The sequence below is a fragment of the Epinephelus fuscoguttatus genome, linkage group LG16 (genome assembly GCF_011397635.1).
Source record: "Epinephelus fuscoguttatus linkage group LG16, E.fuscoguttatus.final_Chr_v1".
In the NCBI taxonomy this organism is placed as follows: domain Eukaryota; kingdom Metazoa; phylum Chordata; class Actinopteri; order Perciformes; family Serranidae; genus Epinephelus; species Epinephelus fuscoguttatus.
This window is the reverse complement of record NC_064767.1, coordinates 33,196,488-33,212,904: the sequence shown is the minus strand read 5'-3', so window position 1 is coordinate 33,212,904 and position 16,417 is coordinate 33,196,488. Positions and strand designations below refer to the sequence as shown.

The 16,417-nt window shown below is 40.4% G+C and overlaps 1 protein-coding gene across 6 annotated transcripts; it reads right to left on the bottom strand.

Annotated features, from left to right (window-relative positions):
- Positions 1 to 652: 652 nt before the first annotated feature.
- sanbr (SANT and BTB domain regulator of CSR) lies at positions 653 to 16,232 on the bottom strand. Of its 6 annotated transcripts, XM_049601319.1 has the most exons (22): positions 15,532 to 16,232; positions 15,321 to 15,429; positions 14,082 to 14,233; positions 13,726 to 13,897; positions 13,255 to 13,354; positions 12,762 to 13,000; positions 12,480 to 12,538; positions 11,843 to 12,003; positions 11,612 to 11,698; positions 11,148 to 11,258; positions 10,878 to 11,001; positions 10,614 to 10,766; positions 9,107 to 9,249; positions 8,882 to 8,981; positions 8,736 to 8,768; positions 8,427 to 8,526; positions 5,522 to 5,607; positions 4,665 to 4,693; positions 3,832 to 3,905; positions 3,583 to 3,671; positions 3,261 to 3,336; positions 653 to 2,898 (listed from the first exon to the last, which is right to left on the bottom strand). In XM_049601319.1, exons 3-22 carry the CDS (start codon positions 14,229 to 14,231, stop codon positions 2,810 to 2,812), a joined length of 2,175 nt encoding a protein of 724 aa, XP_049457276.1. In that variant the 5' UTR covers positions 14,232 to 14,233; positions 15,321 to 15,429; positions 15,532 to 16,232; the 3' UTR covers positions 653 to 2,809. The 6 variants fall into 6 exon arrangements, with proteins under 6 accessions (XP_049457276.1, XP_049457274.1, XP_049457278.1 ...); XM_049601321.1 differs by lacking the exon at positions 15,321 to 15,429 and having other exon boundaries at positions 654 to 2,898; positions 3,261 to 3,343; positions 15,474 to 16,232; XM_049601316.1 differs by lacking the exon at positions 15,321 to 15,429 and having other exon boundaries at positions 654 to 2,898; positions 15,474 to 16,232.
- Between the last annotated feature and the right edge of the window lie 185 nt (positions 16,233 to 16,417).

Genomic DNA, 16,417 nt, shown 5'->3' with positions numbered 1-16,417 from the left:
GAAGTTGCTGGGCTCTCAATATGAGACTTAGAATTCTACACTGAATGTATAATATATAAAGTGCTCACTCTGGCTAATCTGTTGCAGGTGCGTATGTCGGCTGTGGGTTTTACAGTGTTTTATGTCAATAACTGGACGGAGGCCACTTGCTCTGGCTGCAGCCCCCTGCAGAGGAAGGCTTTTGCTCCTTTTAGTGGTACAGTTTCATGTTTGCACGCTTTTGTGGAGTCAGCAGCCCCTTGTTCTGGTAATTACTACTTCATATGTTTGCTTTGATGCTTTCATATTTGACCATCTCTCTGGGACCATAATTCAGTCCGGCTGTAACTGGACTCCCCCCCCCCACCCCCTCCCTTCCTGACCCAGATCCAGAGATCTTCAGCCATTCTCGGCATCTGCTGTCGAGGAGAAGAGGGAACAGCTGGGGTAGCCCCCGCCCACCCACCACCTACCCAAAAAGATAAAAAAAAAAAAAAAAAAGTAAGCCCAGCTCTACGCCTCCTCATGCCCAGCTCTGTGTCCACGCTGTAGGCAGGCAGGGTTATTAATACCCCTGTGAGTAAGCTGGACAGGAAGAGCCAGGTTAGTACACCCGCTGGTCGTTGCCTCTCAAACAGAGAGGGTGGCTGACCCTCTACCCAGTGGCACATACCAGCCCTCTGCCCAGGACTCTCACGCTGTTCCAACCAAGCCCTTTAGGCACGAGAAAAAGGTTGATTAAGGACTGAATTTAAATGAAACACTGACTGTACTTCGTCAACAGTTTTATTAAGTTTTACCCTCATTGAATTATTTGATGTCATCTGGCCGTAAATTGGAGCAGGAGTGACAGGTTGTGGTCAAACTGGGGCAAAGTTGATCGGTGAGAGCCCAGTAACTCCCCTGAGGTGATATACTGCCACCCAGTGGACAGTCACCAGAATACAGGGTTCCTACAGTTCAGGCAAGTTAGATTTTAAGGTCCAGTGTGTAAGATTTAGGGGGATTTAGTGGAATCCAATGGTGAGAAATGCAGATTGCAACCAGCTGAAACTTCTCCTGGTTAGAATTCCCTCAGGTGTTTTTTTTTTGTTTTGTTTTTTTTTTTTACCAGGAGCTGAATCACACACAAAGGACTCATCCTCTCCAAAACCAACAGACTCAGTGATTTAAACCAGTAAAAATGCCAAGTAAAGCAGTTTCATATAAAAAAAATCTGCGCTTTTCCAATGCTCTCATCATGGGGGAACTGCTTACTACAGTGGCCAATGCAAAAACCTGAATGACTCTATCTAGAGCCAGTGTTTGGTTTGTCCGCTCTGGGCTACTGTAGAAACATGGTGCAACACGGCGATCACTGTAGACAAGGACCTGCTCCCTACGTAGATATCAACAGCTCTTTCAAGTCAACAAAAACATAATGATTCTTATTTTCAGGTGATTATACACTAAAGAAAACATGCTTTTTATATTATTTTCTATTTCTGACAGTATATCCTCCTGAATCCTGCAGACTGGACCTTTAAGTTTTTAAAAACTTTTTTCATACTTCTCAGAATGAAATTTAAGACCACTTTTACTATAACCAAAACTGAAGGGGAAAAAGTGAACCAACATCAGTTACTTGGGAAATACCCAATGATTGTTGGCATTTTGTGTTTCTCCCTCTGCATGTGGGATTCCACTGTTATGCGTTTTATCATGACGAGTTAAGAAACTTTTTGCATAAAATACACAGAGCCTAGATCGCCTTGTACCAGTTTCAGCCATGCTGTGAAATCCTGGTCAAATGGCCAATTTGTGTTAAATTTGCACTTCCCTATGCATCGAGGGTACAGTGACAGCCAGCTAGCAGGCAGTTGATCTTCTACTCTGACCAGCCCTGCCACAAAGAAAATATAAGTTAAAAAACATGTTATCAATTATTAGAGATTTTACAATGCAACATCAGAAAAGATAAAAATATCTAGAGAAAATAAAGGCCTTATTTTCATATTAATGGATGTAATACCCTTTCAGACTATTCTAGGATCGGCAGAAACCATGAAGGTAATCCAAATAAGGCTCTGGCTGAAGTTCAGTCTCATTTATGTTTTATTGGTCCCAGTGTTGTACAGTTTAGTCACATTCCAATACAGATAGGAATGAATAGACCTATATATCTCTACCAGGACTGGGGAGGGAGACACTTGAAAGTAACTGTAGTGTCAGTCTCAGCCAGATGGCTGGGCTTCACCGCAGAAGACAGTGAATGCTAATACAGAGTTTATTTCATGTACTGATGTACTGTGATCAGCAGTTTAACCGAAACAAGATGAGCTGTTTTGAAGCAGTACCGTCTTGCCTTTGGCTTCATTTACCTCTCTCTGAAACTCTTCAGTACCATACATGTGGAGTTTACTGGATCTAAATAATTCAGATCCTCAGTGCGGATGACTGTTAATAAAGAATAAACTAGCATTTCATCCCCAACTTGTCTACCTCCAAAGATAAACCCTAAAGACACACTGAGATCAGTTCAAGTGAATTTCCTACGCTGAGCTGGATCCGGAGAACTTGTTTTTCAAGGACCGGCCGCAGCTGCACAAATAAGTAGCTAGCTGAGTGACAGAGGGTGCAGTTGATGGTGATGCATACGTAGTCACCTGAGTTAAGCACAGAGGGAGGGAACAGGACTGACAAGGGGTGAGGGTGAGGAGAGAGTCCACAGCTGGGTTATAGGTGTAGGCCGTGCTTGAGGAGCTGCCAGTAGAAACTTATTTTGTTGTACTGAGCTTTCGCAGAAGGACCTCTCCTCTTCCTCTTTGTTCTTATGACTCTTCATCAGTTTTCATACTCGTCTCTTTGATAGCTCAGCGGCCTTTTCCCCATCAGCTCCTTTATGTTGTCCGGATTTGAGCGTAGCGTATTTTAGATCTACTGTGAAAGAGGAAAAAAGTCGATTACTGAAGGGGACATGATAAGATTGTGTGTGTGTGTGTGTGTGTGTGTGTGTCTGTGTGTGTGTACTTGTACTTGCTACATAGTGAGGACTAAAACAATTTTATACCAGCAGTGAGGACATTTACGCTGATCCTCATTTCTTTAAAGGCCTGATTGAGAGTTTAGACTTGGTTTTAAGGTTCATGTTACAATTAGGTTAAGGTTAGGGTAAGGGGCTAGGGAATGCATTATGTCAATGAGGATTCAAACAAAGATAGAAGTGGCAGAATGTGTGTGTGTGTGTGTGTGTGTGTGTGTGTGTGTGAGTGTGTGTGTGTGCGCGCGCGTAGGAAGAGTACCTGGGTGTCTTTTCCGAACTCTGTCTGGTTTGAGAGGCACTCTTAAACTGCGCTTCCAGCCTGGCGTAGATTCCTCCTGTAGGCTGCAGCAACAGCAACCATACACACACACACACACGTGCACGCGCGCACGCACAAATTGTCCAGAACAAAAACAATCTGACATCAGGCAGCTGCAAAAACTAGGACAGCAGGGCTGATAACTCAACACCAATTGTGAGCACATGATGTGATATGAGACAATAAATCCTGGTAAAAGTCACATCTCCTGCATCCTGTTACTATATACATTGTTTGTGCATGAATATGAACAGTTACTTGCCTCCTTAGTGTCCTTATATTTGCTCTGTTCCTGGTCTCCAAACCTCATCTTAGTCAGGTAGCCGATGATCTCCACCATACGACGCTGGTCTGGTTCATAAACAAAACAGAACTTGATGTAACTTAGTGAAAATATGAAAATAAAAGAGTAAAGAGCATTTATAAGACTCAGTATGATTTGAATGGGTGGAACATGCTTGATGATATACCTAAAAATATATACATATTAATAAATTGAGTCCTCTGTTACCTTCTTCCCTCTGAGCATCCTGGTTGTATCGCATGGAGCGAGAACTGTCCCACTTACTTTTCTGGACACTCACTCTACAAAACACACACCACGGGCGTCAGCATTAACCAAAGCTCAGTCAAACTGAGAGGAAACACACACCTGTTCTACTGAGGTACTAGACACACTACCTTCGTCAGGATCCTGAAAATAGCCGTTTTCCCAACATTCATCTTTATTAGCTGAACTAAATGCATCAGCATTATGAGTGTGTGGCTATCCTACTTTTTTTTTTACTGCATCAGAGACATTTGTGTGTCAGGCTATATTTAAATTCATGATATTTAGAACAAAAGAAGCTCAAATCAAAGCACAAACACACTTTCATCCTCATTTGTTACTGCAGATTAGAGCTGCAACGATTAGTCAATCGATTAGTTAAGTCTATTGAAAGAAAATTAATCACAGACTATTCTGATAATTGATTAATTGTTTCAGTCATTTTTCAGGCAAGAATTACAAACATTTGATGGTTTCAGCTTCACCAAATGTGAGAATTTGCTGCTATTCTTTGACATTTATGATCGTAAATGAAGTTTCTGGGTTTGGAACTGTTGGTTGGTCTAAAGAAGCAAACTGTAGATGTCACATCAGGTTCTATGACATTGTGATGAGCATTTTTTTTGTTTTTAGAATTTTTTTTGACAATTTATAGGCAAAACAAGTAATTGATTAATGCTGAAGATAATCTGTTGACCAGTAGATAATGAAAATAGTTGTTAGTTGTAGCCTTACTGCAGAAACAGAAATACGTAAACATAAGTATGGTGATATTCTAAATGAGATAAACTCACATGAAAGGTGTGTTGTCCCTGGACTGTGACTGTGGAAAACAAAACAAGATAGAGAGAACATAAGAAAGCAGGTTTTAAAGTTACAGTTGCTACTTAAAGGTTCCCTATGCAGGATTTTCCAAATAACAATGACTCATAAGGAAGCAATCCCTCTCAACCATCACTTATGACCCACTAGTGGCATGTGGCAGTATATTTATCTGCAGAGACTCTGCCCTCTTTATGTGTTTTCTTATTATCGTGTTATTTTGCTGTGCTGGGACGTCCCTGGGCACAGCACACAGGTGGAGAGGGGACTTAAAAGGGTGGTGACCAGGTCCAGACTGTAAGCAGCATTCATCCAAGAGGAATGTAGCGACAGATAATGCCAAGTGGATGGTTTTCACTTTCCCTGGCGATATTGTTTACAAAAAGTAGCGGACAGTTCCTGCATAGCATACCTTTAGGTGTAAGTATGTACTGTACTGTGTTATTTGAGTAGGAATACAGTTAATAACAAATACACTGTTAACACAATATCTTCATAGTTAATGTAACTGTATGAAAAAAGTAAGTGCACAGCACAAAAACGAACAGACGATAGTGTTTCTGTGAAAATGTGATACAAGTTCATGGAAGCTGATTTCTGGGATAAACAATATATAAACGACTTCTAGTGTGTATAACTAAGTTTAGATGCATCACAAATAAAATACAGTCACCATACTGTGAAATAATACACCCTGCTACAGTACAACAGTTACTATGCTGCAGCTTTACACTGTATTGTACCACAGAACAAGTCTTTCAGATGCTGAAGTTGCATTCTGCAGCATTTTAGGAATTCTTATTGAATATTAATGAATTCAGTGACTCACTTTCTCTGCTTTGTCTTTGCGCTGGAAGTTTGGAGAAGACATTTGTTTTTTCAGGGGTCTGTGGGCCTTCTTGGCCTTCTTAGCAGCTGGAAACAGAAAAACAAAACAAACAACAACAAAAAAAAAAATCATGATAAATATGCTGGTGGTGTCTGACGCCATCTGCTGGCTGAAGAGAGCAACTGATTTATTTCCCATGCTTGAAAAAGGACTGAAAGAGGAAAAATGAAACTTAAAAATAAACATGATGAAAATGTAGAGTGAGGGAGGAACAGTGGTGATGTGCTATAAATAGAGAAATGTTTCATTATGCGTCCTCATTTGATTTTTATCCTTTAAACTACAACAGTGACTCAGCGTTAAAGGAAGCTGTTACCAGCAGCACGAGGGTTTAAAGGAAGTCAAATTCATATGAAAATAAACATGACATTTTTTATTAGGTCAGAGGTGATTAGTCACAGTAGATGATGACATGAAGGCCTCGTATGTTAGGTGATTTAAATCACTCTGACTGATGTAAAATGTTGTGATGTCACTTCTCATGCCACTCCAACTTTTCAGGTGACAAATAATCATTTACCACAACAGAAAATAAGCAAGAAATGTATATTCACTGTCTGATTATGAAAAAAAACCTCATCAGTGTATCTGTATGCCACTGTTATGTTTAGGAATTCGACATAAATATCTATTAGAACTGGAATCCATTAAACCCAACAGCATCAATGTGCAGTAATAACTGTTAGGACTTTTTATCGCTGTCCACTGCTCGAAACATTTTTGTGATAATACACAATTAATCACATAAACTGCAATTAAACTGTCATTACAAGATTGTTATAATAGTGAGGGCGAGAGCAGTTAGAGCCTGTAATTAAACCTCGCAACAGCATTTTAATGACATGAATATATCCATGACTTATTATTATTTCTTTCAGATAAGCAGTGCACTAAATCTGTTTTAAAAGCTTGAGTAGAAAATGCAAAGAGTTACAAACCTATCCTCATAGTTTAACCTGTTTCCTACATTTTCTCTTATTAACTGTCAAACTACCGATGAAGACAGCTGAGAGTCAAAGATGTGCTGTTTGTTATGAGCACTGAAACAACTAGTTGTCAGTTGTTTAGCAGCCAACCAGTTCTTGTTTTTTCCACTTAAGAAATACTAGTAAACTGAGATCTGTAGTTTCAGCTAATGAACTAGAGATGCTTATACATGCCTTTATCTCATCTCGCACTGACAACTGTAACACACTTTCCTCCTCATTTAACATGTCTGCTCCTGATCGTCTGTAGGCAATCCAGAATGCTGCCGCAAAGCTACTCATGAGGACTCATATTAACCCTATACTAAAATCTCTTCACTGGCTCCCTATTGAGTGTAAGATCCAGTTTAAAATTCTCATTTTATGTACAGAGCATCACACGGTCAGGCTATGTGGCTGAACTACTTCACCCCTACTTATCAGTTCGCTCTCTTAGGTCAAATATGCTAAACTTGCTGTCTGTCCCACGCACCTGCATAAAGAGCGGTGGTAATTAAGCTTTTGAGGCTGTAGCGCTTAGATTATGGCTCTGCTTGCATCCTTACAGTCCTCTGACTTTTAAAAGGCAGCTAAAGACATGCACCAGGTTTGTTTTTCTTCTATGTACTTTATATTCCTGTTATGTTCTGTGTTCTTTTTCAGTATGTGTTGTGTTTTTAGTTGGTAACTTTTAGGGATGCAGGATATTGGATTTTGATATGTAACAACTCATTTGACTGCTAACTGATACTGATATCAATATATCCACTTTTTTCCCTACTTATTTAGTAATTTAGTTTCTTCTGTAGTTGAATTATCATATTATGCATGCATAATCTTATCGTGATGGCCGACCAGCAGCTAGAGACATGATATACAATACTTTTCAATGTCACTTCATCTTTTATGGTTTCTTCTTGTGCACTGCATAATGCCCTTGTACTGCACTTTGTGACTTATGTCTGTAATAAGCGCTATACAAATACATTTTACTTACTTTTTTAGTTAATGGTCAATTAACAGAAAGTTAAATATATTTAGTGTTAGACATGATTTTGATAAAAAATCATTTTAGTTGTTTTTATTAAGTAAAATTACCAAACATTTGCAGATTAAAGCTACAAATACTCTAAGATTAGCCTGCTTGGCTGTAGTTTGTCTATCATGACATTAATGCTGTAGGGTACATTTGATTGCTAACAAGATTAATAAGAAATCTTCAAGCCACAGTTAAACATTCTGAGAAGTATGGTTAATTCTTATCTCTCCAAGAACAGATTTATATCAATCTGATGTTAGTCTCACAAAGCCACCAGACCTAACTCCACACTTTGTTTTAGCTCAGTGCCAGTGCAAGAAAAGAATCTGTATAAATCCATCATAATTCTGCACGAAGGAAACAAATGCTCTGGGTTGTTTGTATTTCATGATAGCAATCACAATTGTCTTGGTGCGGCACTAAACCCAGGATGCAGTGATGGTGCCCTTGCAAAATGATGACATGCAGATATTGGAAGGGGAGGAGAACTCTGTCTCAAATAGGCAGCTGATGGCAGGCTTACACACACAGCATACGTCATGTCAGTCAGACTTATCTCATGTAAGTGCATTATGTATTTAAGGCATTGGTATTGACATTTTTAGGTGGAACATTTTTGAAGTGACTAAAATGTGTTTTGCTGCTGACTCCCATCCAGAGCAGTGCATTGCTTAATAAAAACATCATTAGACTAGGCTGCAGGTACCAAATCTAAGGGGAAGTACTACAAACACACTAGTGTCACTTGTGAATGCCACATAGCACCAGGCATAAAAAATGAGGAACTACCAACATGAATCAGCAGTTATCTATCTCCCAAAATGCTACGAAGCCTCTTCACCTTGTTTTTTAGACAGCTCCTCTTCATCCCCCACCTCATCTTCGGTGACCTCTGACCCTGTGGTGTACTCCTCATCCTCTGACAGGAGCGACTGCTGCCTCTGTACAGTAAAGGTGACATATTGTAGACATTACTTCTCAGCTGCTTGATGACACTGACTTCAGTCAATCTTCACACTTGACTAATCTAACAAAAGATCTCAGTAAAAGCACCTGGATGTGTCTGTAAATCTGAAAACAGCTGGCTAACAAAATGATCATTACTACAATATAAGCAGATCTAATCAAAGAAATGAGGTATAGGTCCTACCAGTTGCAGACTCCAGTTTTTCAAGAGGGAAAACTGGATGAAAAAAGAAAGTAGCTGAGGTCAGAACCAGAAAATGAACACGCTGCTAGAAGACAAGCATCAGACGGAAGAGAAACACTGAGAGAGAGAGAGAGAGAAAGACTTACAGTGCTGCCGTCTGCTCTCAGAGGTCCGAGCAGTGTCGGCTCCAGGAGAACGTCACAGTCCTGCTGAACCTTCTCTGCACTGGACGGACTCTCCTCAGTACTAACACACGTACAAACACAAAATAATCCAGTTTTATTGGAACCTGTCAAAACAAGTGCCACTGTAAAAAAAAACTGTTACTCCTGTTGTCAAACAGACACGCTGCCACAAGCAGTCATGCTCACCCCTCTGCAGGCGGCGTGTGAAACAAACACACTGCGTCTCTGTGCAGCAGCAGGTCATTAAGGACTCTGGTCTGGGCTGCGGTCGCCTCGTCGCAGTTCTCTTCATCAGGTACGTTCACTATGTGGTCTCGCATCTTACAGCCCTAAACACACACACACATTTCTCCTTAAAACCTTTGAGAAGCTTCATCAAGCTTCCAAAACTAACCATTAGTTACATTCTGTAGTAAATAACACCAATGCTGCATCACAGAGAAATCACTATAAAACAGCACAGGTTAGGCCATCCATCGTATATCAGTCTCTTTGCGCAGCAGTTTAACTCTTGTTAACATCTGTGTTATCTGTGAGCTGCATTCTCTATAGCTACGGAGCAGAACAGGGGTCAGTCCCAGCATGCAGTGGAGTGATACTCTGAGCAGATTAACAGGTAGAGGATTTTAAAAAGTACAAATAATGATTAAATTAGAAAATGGCAGCCATTAGTTAATCCCCCTGCTTTTCAAGTGATTTCATAGATGCGGAAAAATTTTCAATGTCTTAATAAAGTCATGAATTTTAGCACAGTTGGTGTGCGCTCCTGTGATCTTGATTGTTTAATCTTATGTGGTCATAAAGCTTGAGCTGCCTTAAGTCAATCTTTTTCTCTTCTTGACTTTCTTATGATTTAAACATTTAAAGATTTTAGTCTTGGCTCAATGACATGAACATTGTTAACAAGCAGTAGATGTGCTCTCTCTAGCGGCAAACAAGAAGCAGCAAACTAGGTAGATAGTAAACACGGACGGGACTTTGGGGAGGTGCAAGACTATGAACAAGCCTCTGTTCTGGTGGACTGTGCAAGGAGGAGAAACTGGCTGAGTTGTGGAATGTACAACAGTCAGTGTTTAATTTGGCGTGCCAGCATTTATTTTAGTGAGAAATCTTAATTTTGTGAAATAGTTCGGCTCTCGTTCCCACAGTCTTCACCCACTAACCAACAGAGGCTGGTAGCGAGTTGAGGCAACAAAATCCAAAATGTAAAGTTTGTACGCAAATACCATTTATCTTTACAGATTATACTGATGCAGAATTGACAAGAATACTTTTGACATATGACACTTTTTTTCTTGTCTTTCTAGAGTGAAGTGTTTTTGCGCACAAGTAAGAAATTGTTAATATGTCATATTTCTTTAAGGGAGTTTGGTGTAATATTTTACACCAGGAGCAGGATAGTAAATAATCTCAAAAGGAATTTAGTTGTTGTCTTGCAAATAGTGACCCTACAAGATCCCCATTCTTTGCAAAATCTTATTGTCTGTGACTAAAATCTCACATTGTCTTAAGATGTGAGAGAGCGTCAGACTTCAGTCTTTTAAAAGTCTTTTCAAAGCCTCCTAGTGTAAGGAGGGCATTAATATTGTTAAGTTAACGTTGATCCAGCCAGATTTGTTTTTTGGTTTAGAGCAGTTGCAAAGGTTTTAGTAGAACATTAGCACATGTATAGTGTGAGTGTGAGTGTCCATACCTTGGGCATACCAGTGGGGTCAAAGCGGAGAATCCTCTGGTTGCAGCAGGGGTAGATTCCTGCACCATGCCAGCCTTTCTCAGTACCCATGCCAGGGTACAGCACACTGTCTGGGTGGTACTTGCAATGGGTCAGCTCTGCACACACAAACACCTATAAACACATACGTAGAAACTCTTTAGGTGGGGTTGAATATATTTAGTCATAGAGGTCAGGTTTATAGTATGAACGTGTATAACCTTACATGCTTACACAAACACAAACCTGTTGGCACCGGGAGCAAGTGAGGTAGTTGATTGTACCCCAGATTCTCCAATAGACCAGGACCCAGGACTTGAGCTCCTCATACAGACTGGTGATGTATTCATGTACATCCCAGCTCTTCTGTCTGCAAACACACACATGAACACACACAGACGATGATCAAGATTTTTTTAACGAGGTATTTCTCCACATATTGTTGCTGGCAGCTAAACAAATCCAGGAAATAAGAGTTCACAAATTTTACCAATGCACGGGACATTTATGTCATACTTAGTGTGTGTATAGATGATCTCTCCATGACCATCAATGTTGATTTTCCCAGGAACACAAGAAATTTTCCTCTCTGTGTCTTTGGTCAGCAGCTTAAGGCACAGACCACACCTGGAAATAAACAAATTTATGACTAATAGTGAGACTGATTCTAATAATAAGAGAACAAAAATTAAGGCAAGAGAAAAAACTGAAACATGCAAGTTAAAGTCCTTATGGAATTAAATTACATTTTCCCAGTTTTAATGCTGTGTCTGATCATTTAGCTCTTGTTATATGTCAAATAAATGTCAAAAAATCAGTTACAGAGTATTTTCCCATCAAAATCCCTGTCTTTTGTCTTTCTGTTAAACGGTTTCAAATGTTTGATGTCTTGATGAACTTCCATTTCACAGGACTTGAAGGCTGTTGCAAAGCAGTGAGGTAGGTAACTGCCTGGAGGAACTCAGAGGCTAACTGCTCACCTGTAGAGAGACGAGGCGTTTCCAGGTGAATCTCTGTTCTGGTAGTTGGCATCAAAGAGACGCTCTATTTTCTTCTGAAACAATTTGCTTTGAGGGGGGAATGAAATTTAAGTCACAAACAGAACCATCTGTTTTTTAACGTAGACTTCACTCTATCTTTATAACAGTTTACACAAGATTTATCACATCACATTCATCAGAGATACTTAACAAAAGTGTAAATCTTTTTACCTTTTGAACTTGTCTTTTTTGTCCCTGATGTCGTCAGCCTCATTGTGGTTGAAGAGTTCAGCAATGCGTGTTGCCAAGTTGCTGTTGATGCAGTTCATGTTGCAGGGTGTCGCCACGATGGCGCTCATGTGTTTGTGGCAGTATTGGATGCACTCCTCCACCTGAACATGGACAAACATATACAGCTCTTGTAAGTCCTTTCACAGCAATAGTAAACGTAATTTCAATGACACTACATAAATCAAACACTACTTAATTATTGGTATAATTTTAGGTCTTCTTACAGAGCCTTAGTAAGTACAGCAGTGGTGAGGAAATTTACTGCAAGCTGTTTAAATAACCCCTGAGGGCAAAAGAACATCTACACTTTTAACAACCATGCAACATCAACTTTACAAAGCTCTATGTATGGGCCTCTGGTTTTTCCTGGACTAGGACAGTTTACTCATTATCCACTCTGACACATTTGCAAGCTGCTGGGACTGTTTGGGCAACTCTGAGGATTCAGTGTCTTTGCTATCAGACATTCTTATGGATATGGTGTGACCAGGCCACATGTCAATTATTTTTTCACATGTGAAAAACAAAAGGCCCGAAGCACATCACCACAACTAGCGTCACATGTCACAACACTTACTAACGTATCCATCTTCAAGAACTCGGAGGAGATCAGGATTGAGATCACATTGCTGGGCTCTGTAACCGACAAACACCACATGACCAACCAAGCAAACCCCACAACCGACAAACAACACAGAACACACAGCCAGTGACCCACCAAACACACACCACGTTTAGTGACTGAGAAATCGAGCACCATCCACGGAATTACACAAACAGGTAAGTGAAAGCTTGGGCATTCCCCGTGTTTAAGAATGTGATATTGATTATTGGTTTTTACATTTTTTCAGAGATTTACCAAGACGGGGTTTGTCCTTGTTTCCCTCTCCTGCAGAATTCCTCCTGACGTAGTTCATAAGCCAATCGAAGATCTGCACGTCACAGTGAACGGAGATGTCCACCTCCTCCCACCTCTGGGGGTCCACAGACAGGTACTCAGCAAAGTAACGCATCTCTTTGACTAGAAGATCTCTGGGACACGTGAAGTCCTGCTTCAGGTTCTTGGTCTCATCACACACATGGATCACCATGTTGGGACTGTAGGAAAAAAAAGTTCAAATCCATTACTCCCCACAAAAATACACCTGGCAGTAAAATTCACTGCTAGAGATGAAAATACAGAACAGTTTATAGCTGCCTGTAAAGTCCAAATGAAGTGAGTTATTCATATTAAAAAGATTTTGATATAAAGTGGAGTATGTGTTAGGAATAAATGTGCATTTTTGGTAACTTGGCATTGCCGCTATGAGAAACAGCATTTTGTAGACTGAGAATGAGTTCTCAGCACTTACTCTCTTGGCTTCTGAGGTTTGTCATCCTCCTCGGCTGAGACTCTTCTCTCTTTCTTCTCCACAACACCAACTCTTCCTGAGGGCGTCGATTTGGAGCCTGCTGACACCAGCAGAAGTAAATATACTTTAAACCCATTTATCAAGCAGTAGCCATCAATACCACAGCTACACATTTTTTATTGTACTGGTTCCAAATACAAGCTTGTTCTGCTAGTCCATGTTTTCTACTAGCCTGAGAATATTTCTAATAACAAAATAAGCTGTGCCTGAACTGATTATATCTTGTAAAGCAAAAGGCGTCATCAAAACGTTCAAATTAACTCTTCATTTCATTTGAGAAATTTCTTATTAAAGAAAACTAAATGCATTTTAGACTGGATAAAACTAAAATGATTCCTGTGGGTGAAAAAGTGTAACAGCAGCAACAGAATTTAAAACTTGATCTGCACTACTCAGGATGACATCACTGACCTGTAACTTTGCTGCTGCTCTGGCTGCTTCCTGTCTCCATCACCTCCCCAGTGTCCAGTAGTGCGGTCAGGCCATCTGAAGGGGAGGTGCTTCCTTCTGTCAGGGCATTACATTGGTTGTCCACATGGGGAAAACCCCCAGTGCTCTTCAGCTCCTCAAATCGACGGGCACACTGAAGATTATATAAGTGCCACAGCATTACTGTTTGTCAACAAGCCAGGCTTTATGTCACTAATCCATGGAATGATTGATGAATGGGACAGGACAGGTGGAGGGGTGGATGGATGGATGGATGGATGGATGGATGGATGGATGGATGGATGGAAGCACTCATAGTTACCCAGCATTCCAGTTACCTCCTTGGGAGTGAATCCTGGAACTAGCTTGGCTACATTGTCCCAGTTTATGGGCTGGGGCACCCCCCACAGAGAGCCCAGCACCATGTCCAAAACCAGGACGTTGTTGTCATAGGGAAAATTGTTGTTGTCCGAGCAGAACCGGCTCATTTCTACAGAGGCACAGAGATGAGAAACTAAAGGTAGTAAGTCAACAGTGAATGCCTAAAATTATTAGTAGATCAACAGAAAACTAGTAGGGAACTGTTTTTATAACAGCTTAAAGGTCCAGTGTGTAGGATTTAGGGGGATTACTGGAATAAAGGGAATGTAATATTCATATCTCTGTGTTCATTAGTGTAAAATCACCTAAAAATAAGAATTGATGTGTTTTTGTAACTTTACAATGAGCCGTTTATATTGACATACAAAGCCGGTCCTCTTTCACAGGGTCCACCATGTTGTTTCTACAATAGCCCAGAACAGACAAACCAACACTGGCTCTAGATAGGGCCATTCACATTTTTGCATCGGCCACTGTAGTTCTCCTATACACTTGGGACACTGGAGAAGTTTCAATTGGATGCAGTCTGCAACCTCACCACTAGATGCCACTAAATCCCACACACTGGACCTTTAAGGCTTATTCGCATGATAGTGAACTGAATATTTTTAGGGTCTGGACTGTGGATCAGGCAAACGAAAGGGCAACTCTTTTTTCCAACCATAACCCCCGCAATAAACTGTTAAATCAAGAAAAGAATCACTACAAATGATTTTGTTATCTTAAGTGAAATAGCTGCCATACACAACGTATTAGTATTAGTACATTACCATATCTGAGGTATTACTTCAGTAGCCTACTGAATAATGAATACAGTCCAGCTTTAGTCCAAAGTGAGAATGTAGCTATTACAGGATGATCACTCTTTGACTCAGTTTAGCCAGTTTTATATAACATTAACGTTCAACTGGTAAAATTCATGTCATTTCACATTCAAATAATGCAGTCTCAATTTTAATGTGTGTATTTTTAAAGGATTTCGTTGAGTGACCTGATGGTTGCGTAACGGGATGCGTCAGTCACTAGAAATCAAGTTACTATTATTTTTCTACCACTAAATACATCAAAGGTCATAACATCCTCTGCAGAGCTTAACTCTGAGATACTATTAGCAGTCAAAGATGAGATCGAGACATTGTCCATTTTACATACGTTTACAGGCCCATAACATACAAATATATATCATGGAATACAACAGAGAAACTTGGTGGAGTAACGTTAGTGATGCGAGCGCAGGCCGAGTCCCTCTGTCCTCCTCCTGCATCGGCGTCAGATGCTTTCAGGTCAAATTTAATCAGCTGGTCTCTACACATAATTCAAACAAGAAGGATAAGATATTGTTGACATACTTATCTGGTGTCAGAAATATTCCTCCCCGTCGTCTCGTACAGTGAACAAAGCTGGTACCTGTTTTATGTCATTGTGTATGGATGATGCTGATGCTGCGGTCCTCTCCTACCGGCTAACTGCAGCTATTGCTAATGCTAGCTAACTTTGTGGGATGGATCTGCTGCCTTCAGGTACTCCTCCTTAAACTCCTAATCACAAGCCACACATGCAGCGTCACGACCACAGACTATACAGGGTCAAGACCACCAGTCAGCTGCATAGTGTTGCTCAGTTAGTGGTGGCTACTGTCGTTTGCTTTAAATAAGTCGAGTTACACCATGTTGCATTGTCAGGATAAATTGCAAAGTTATGCACCCACAGAAACAATTTGCTCAGTTTCTTCGACATGGGCAAGTTTTGTCAAGTTTGTTGAGTTAAATAGCTATACGGTCAATTCTGTGCAAGATAGAGGAAGTGGAACACGTGTATTGCATCTTATGTCAAAGTACTATTTCCTTTAAGCGCCCTAACAGCGAAGCATGTCCGATAGTCCTTGAAAGCAGCATTAGCTTCAATCAGCTAGCATATGAGCTAACCCAGCTGAACCTTTTGTAAATGTTTAAGCCCAGTAGCACGGTAAAAAAAAAAATGTCGACAGGCTGCACTCTCAAAATGCAAACTCAGCGGTCAAGTCCCAAAGTAACTTGGATAAATAAAAGCAGTTTTGTTTGATTCTGTCGATGTCTGCTGACTCGTCACTGCTGTCGCACTGCAGCAGGTTTTAGGCGTCCTGTTGCTAAGAGACAGCAGCCGTAAATCTAGTGTTTCTGGCAGAAGTCCCCCTTGGAGTTTCCGAAAAATAAATGAAGTTACGTGAACACAACACAAAACAAAACCACACACAAACAAACAAAAAACAACCATATTAATACAATAAAAAAATAAAACTAAACTAAATGAGCTG

Bases quoted from the DNA above. Each gene is read 5' to 3' on its own strand.
- sanbr (XM_049601319.1), bottom strand. From the start codon at position 14,231: ATGAGCCGGTTCTGCTCGGACAACAACAATTTTCCCTATGACAACAAC. The intron at 11,699-11,842 runs GTAAAAAGATTT...CCCCCCTCAAAG, and splicing joins AAAAAAGACAAGTTCAAAAG to CAAATTGTTTCAGAAGAAAA. The intron at 11,002-11,147 runs GTATGACATAAA...GTGTGTTTGCAG, and splicing joins ATCATCTATACACACACTAA to ACAGAAGAGCTGGGATGTAC.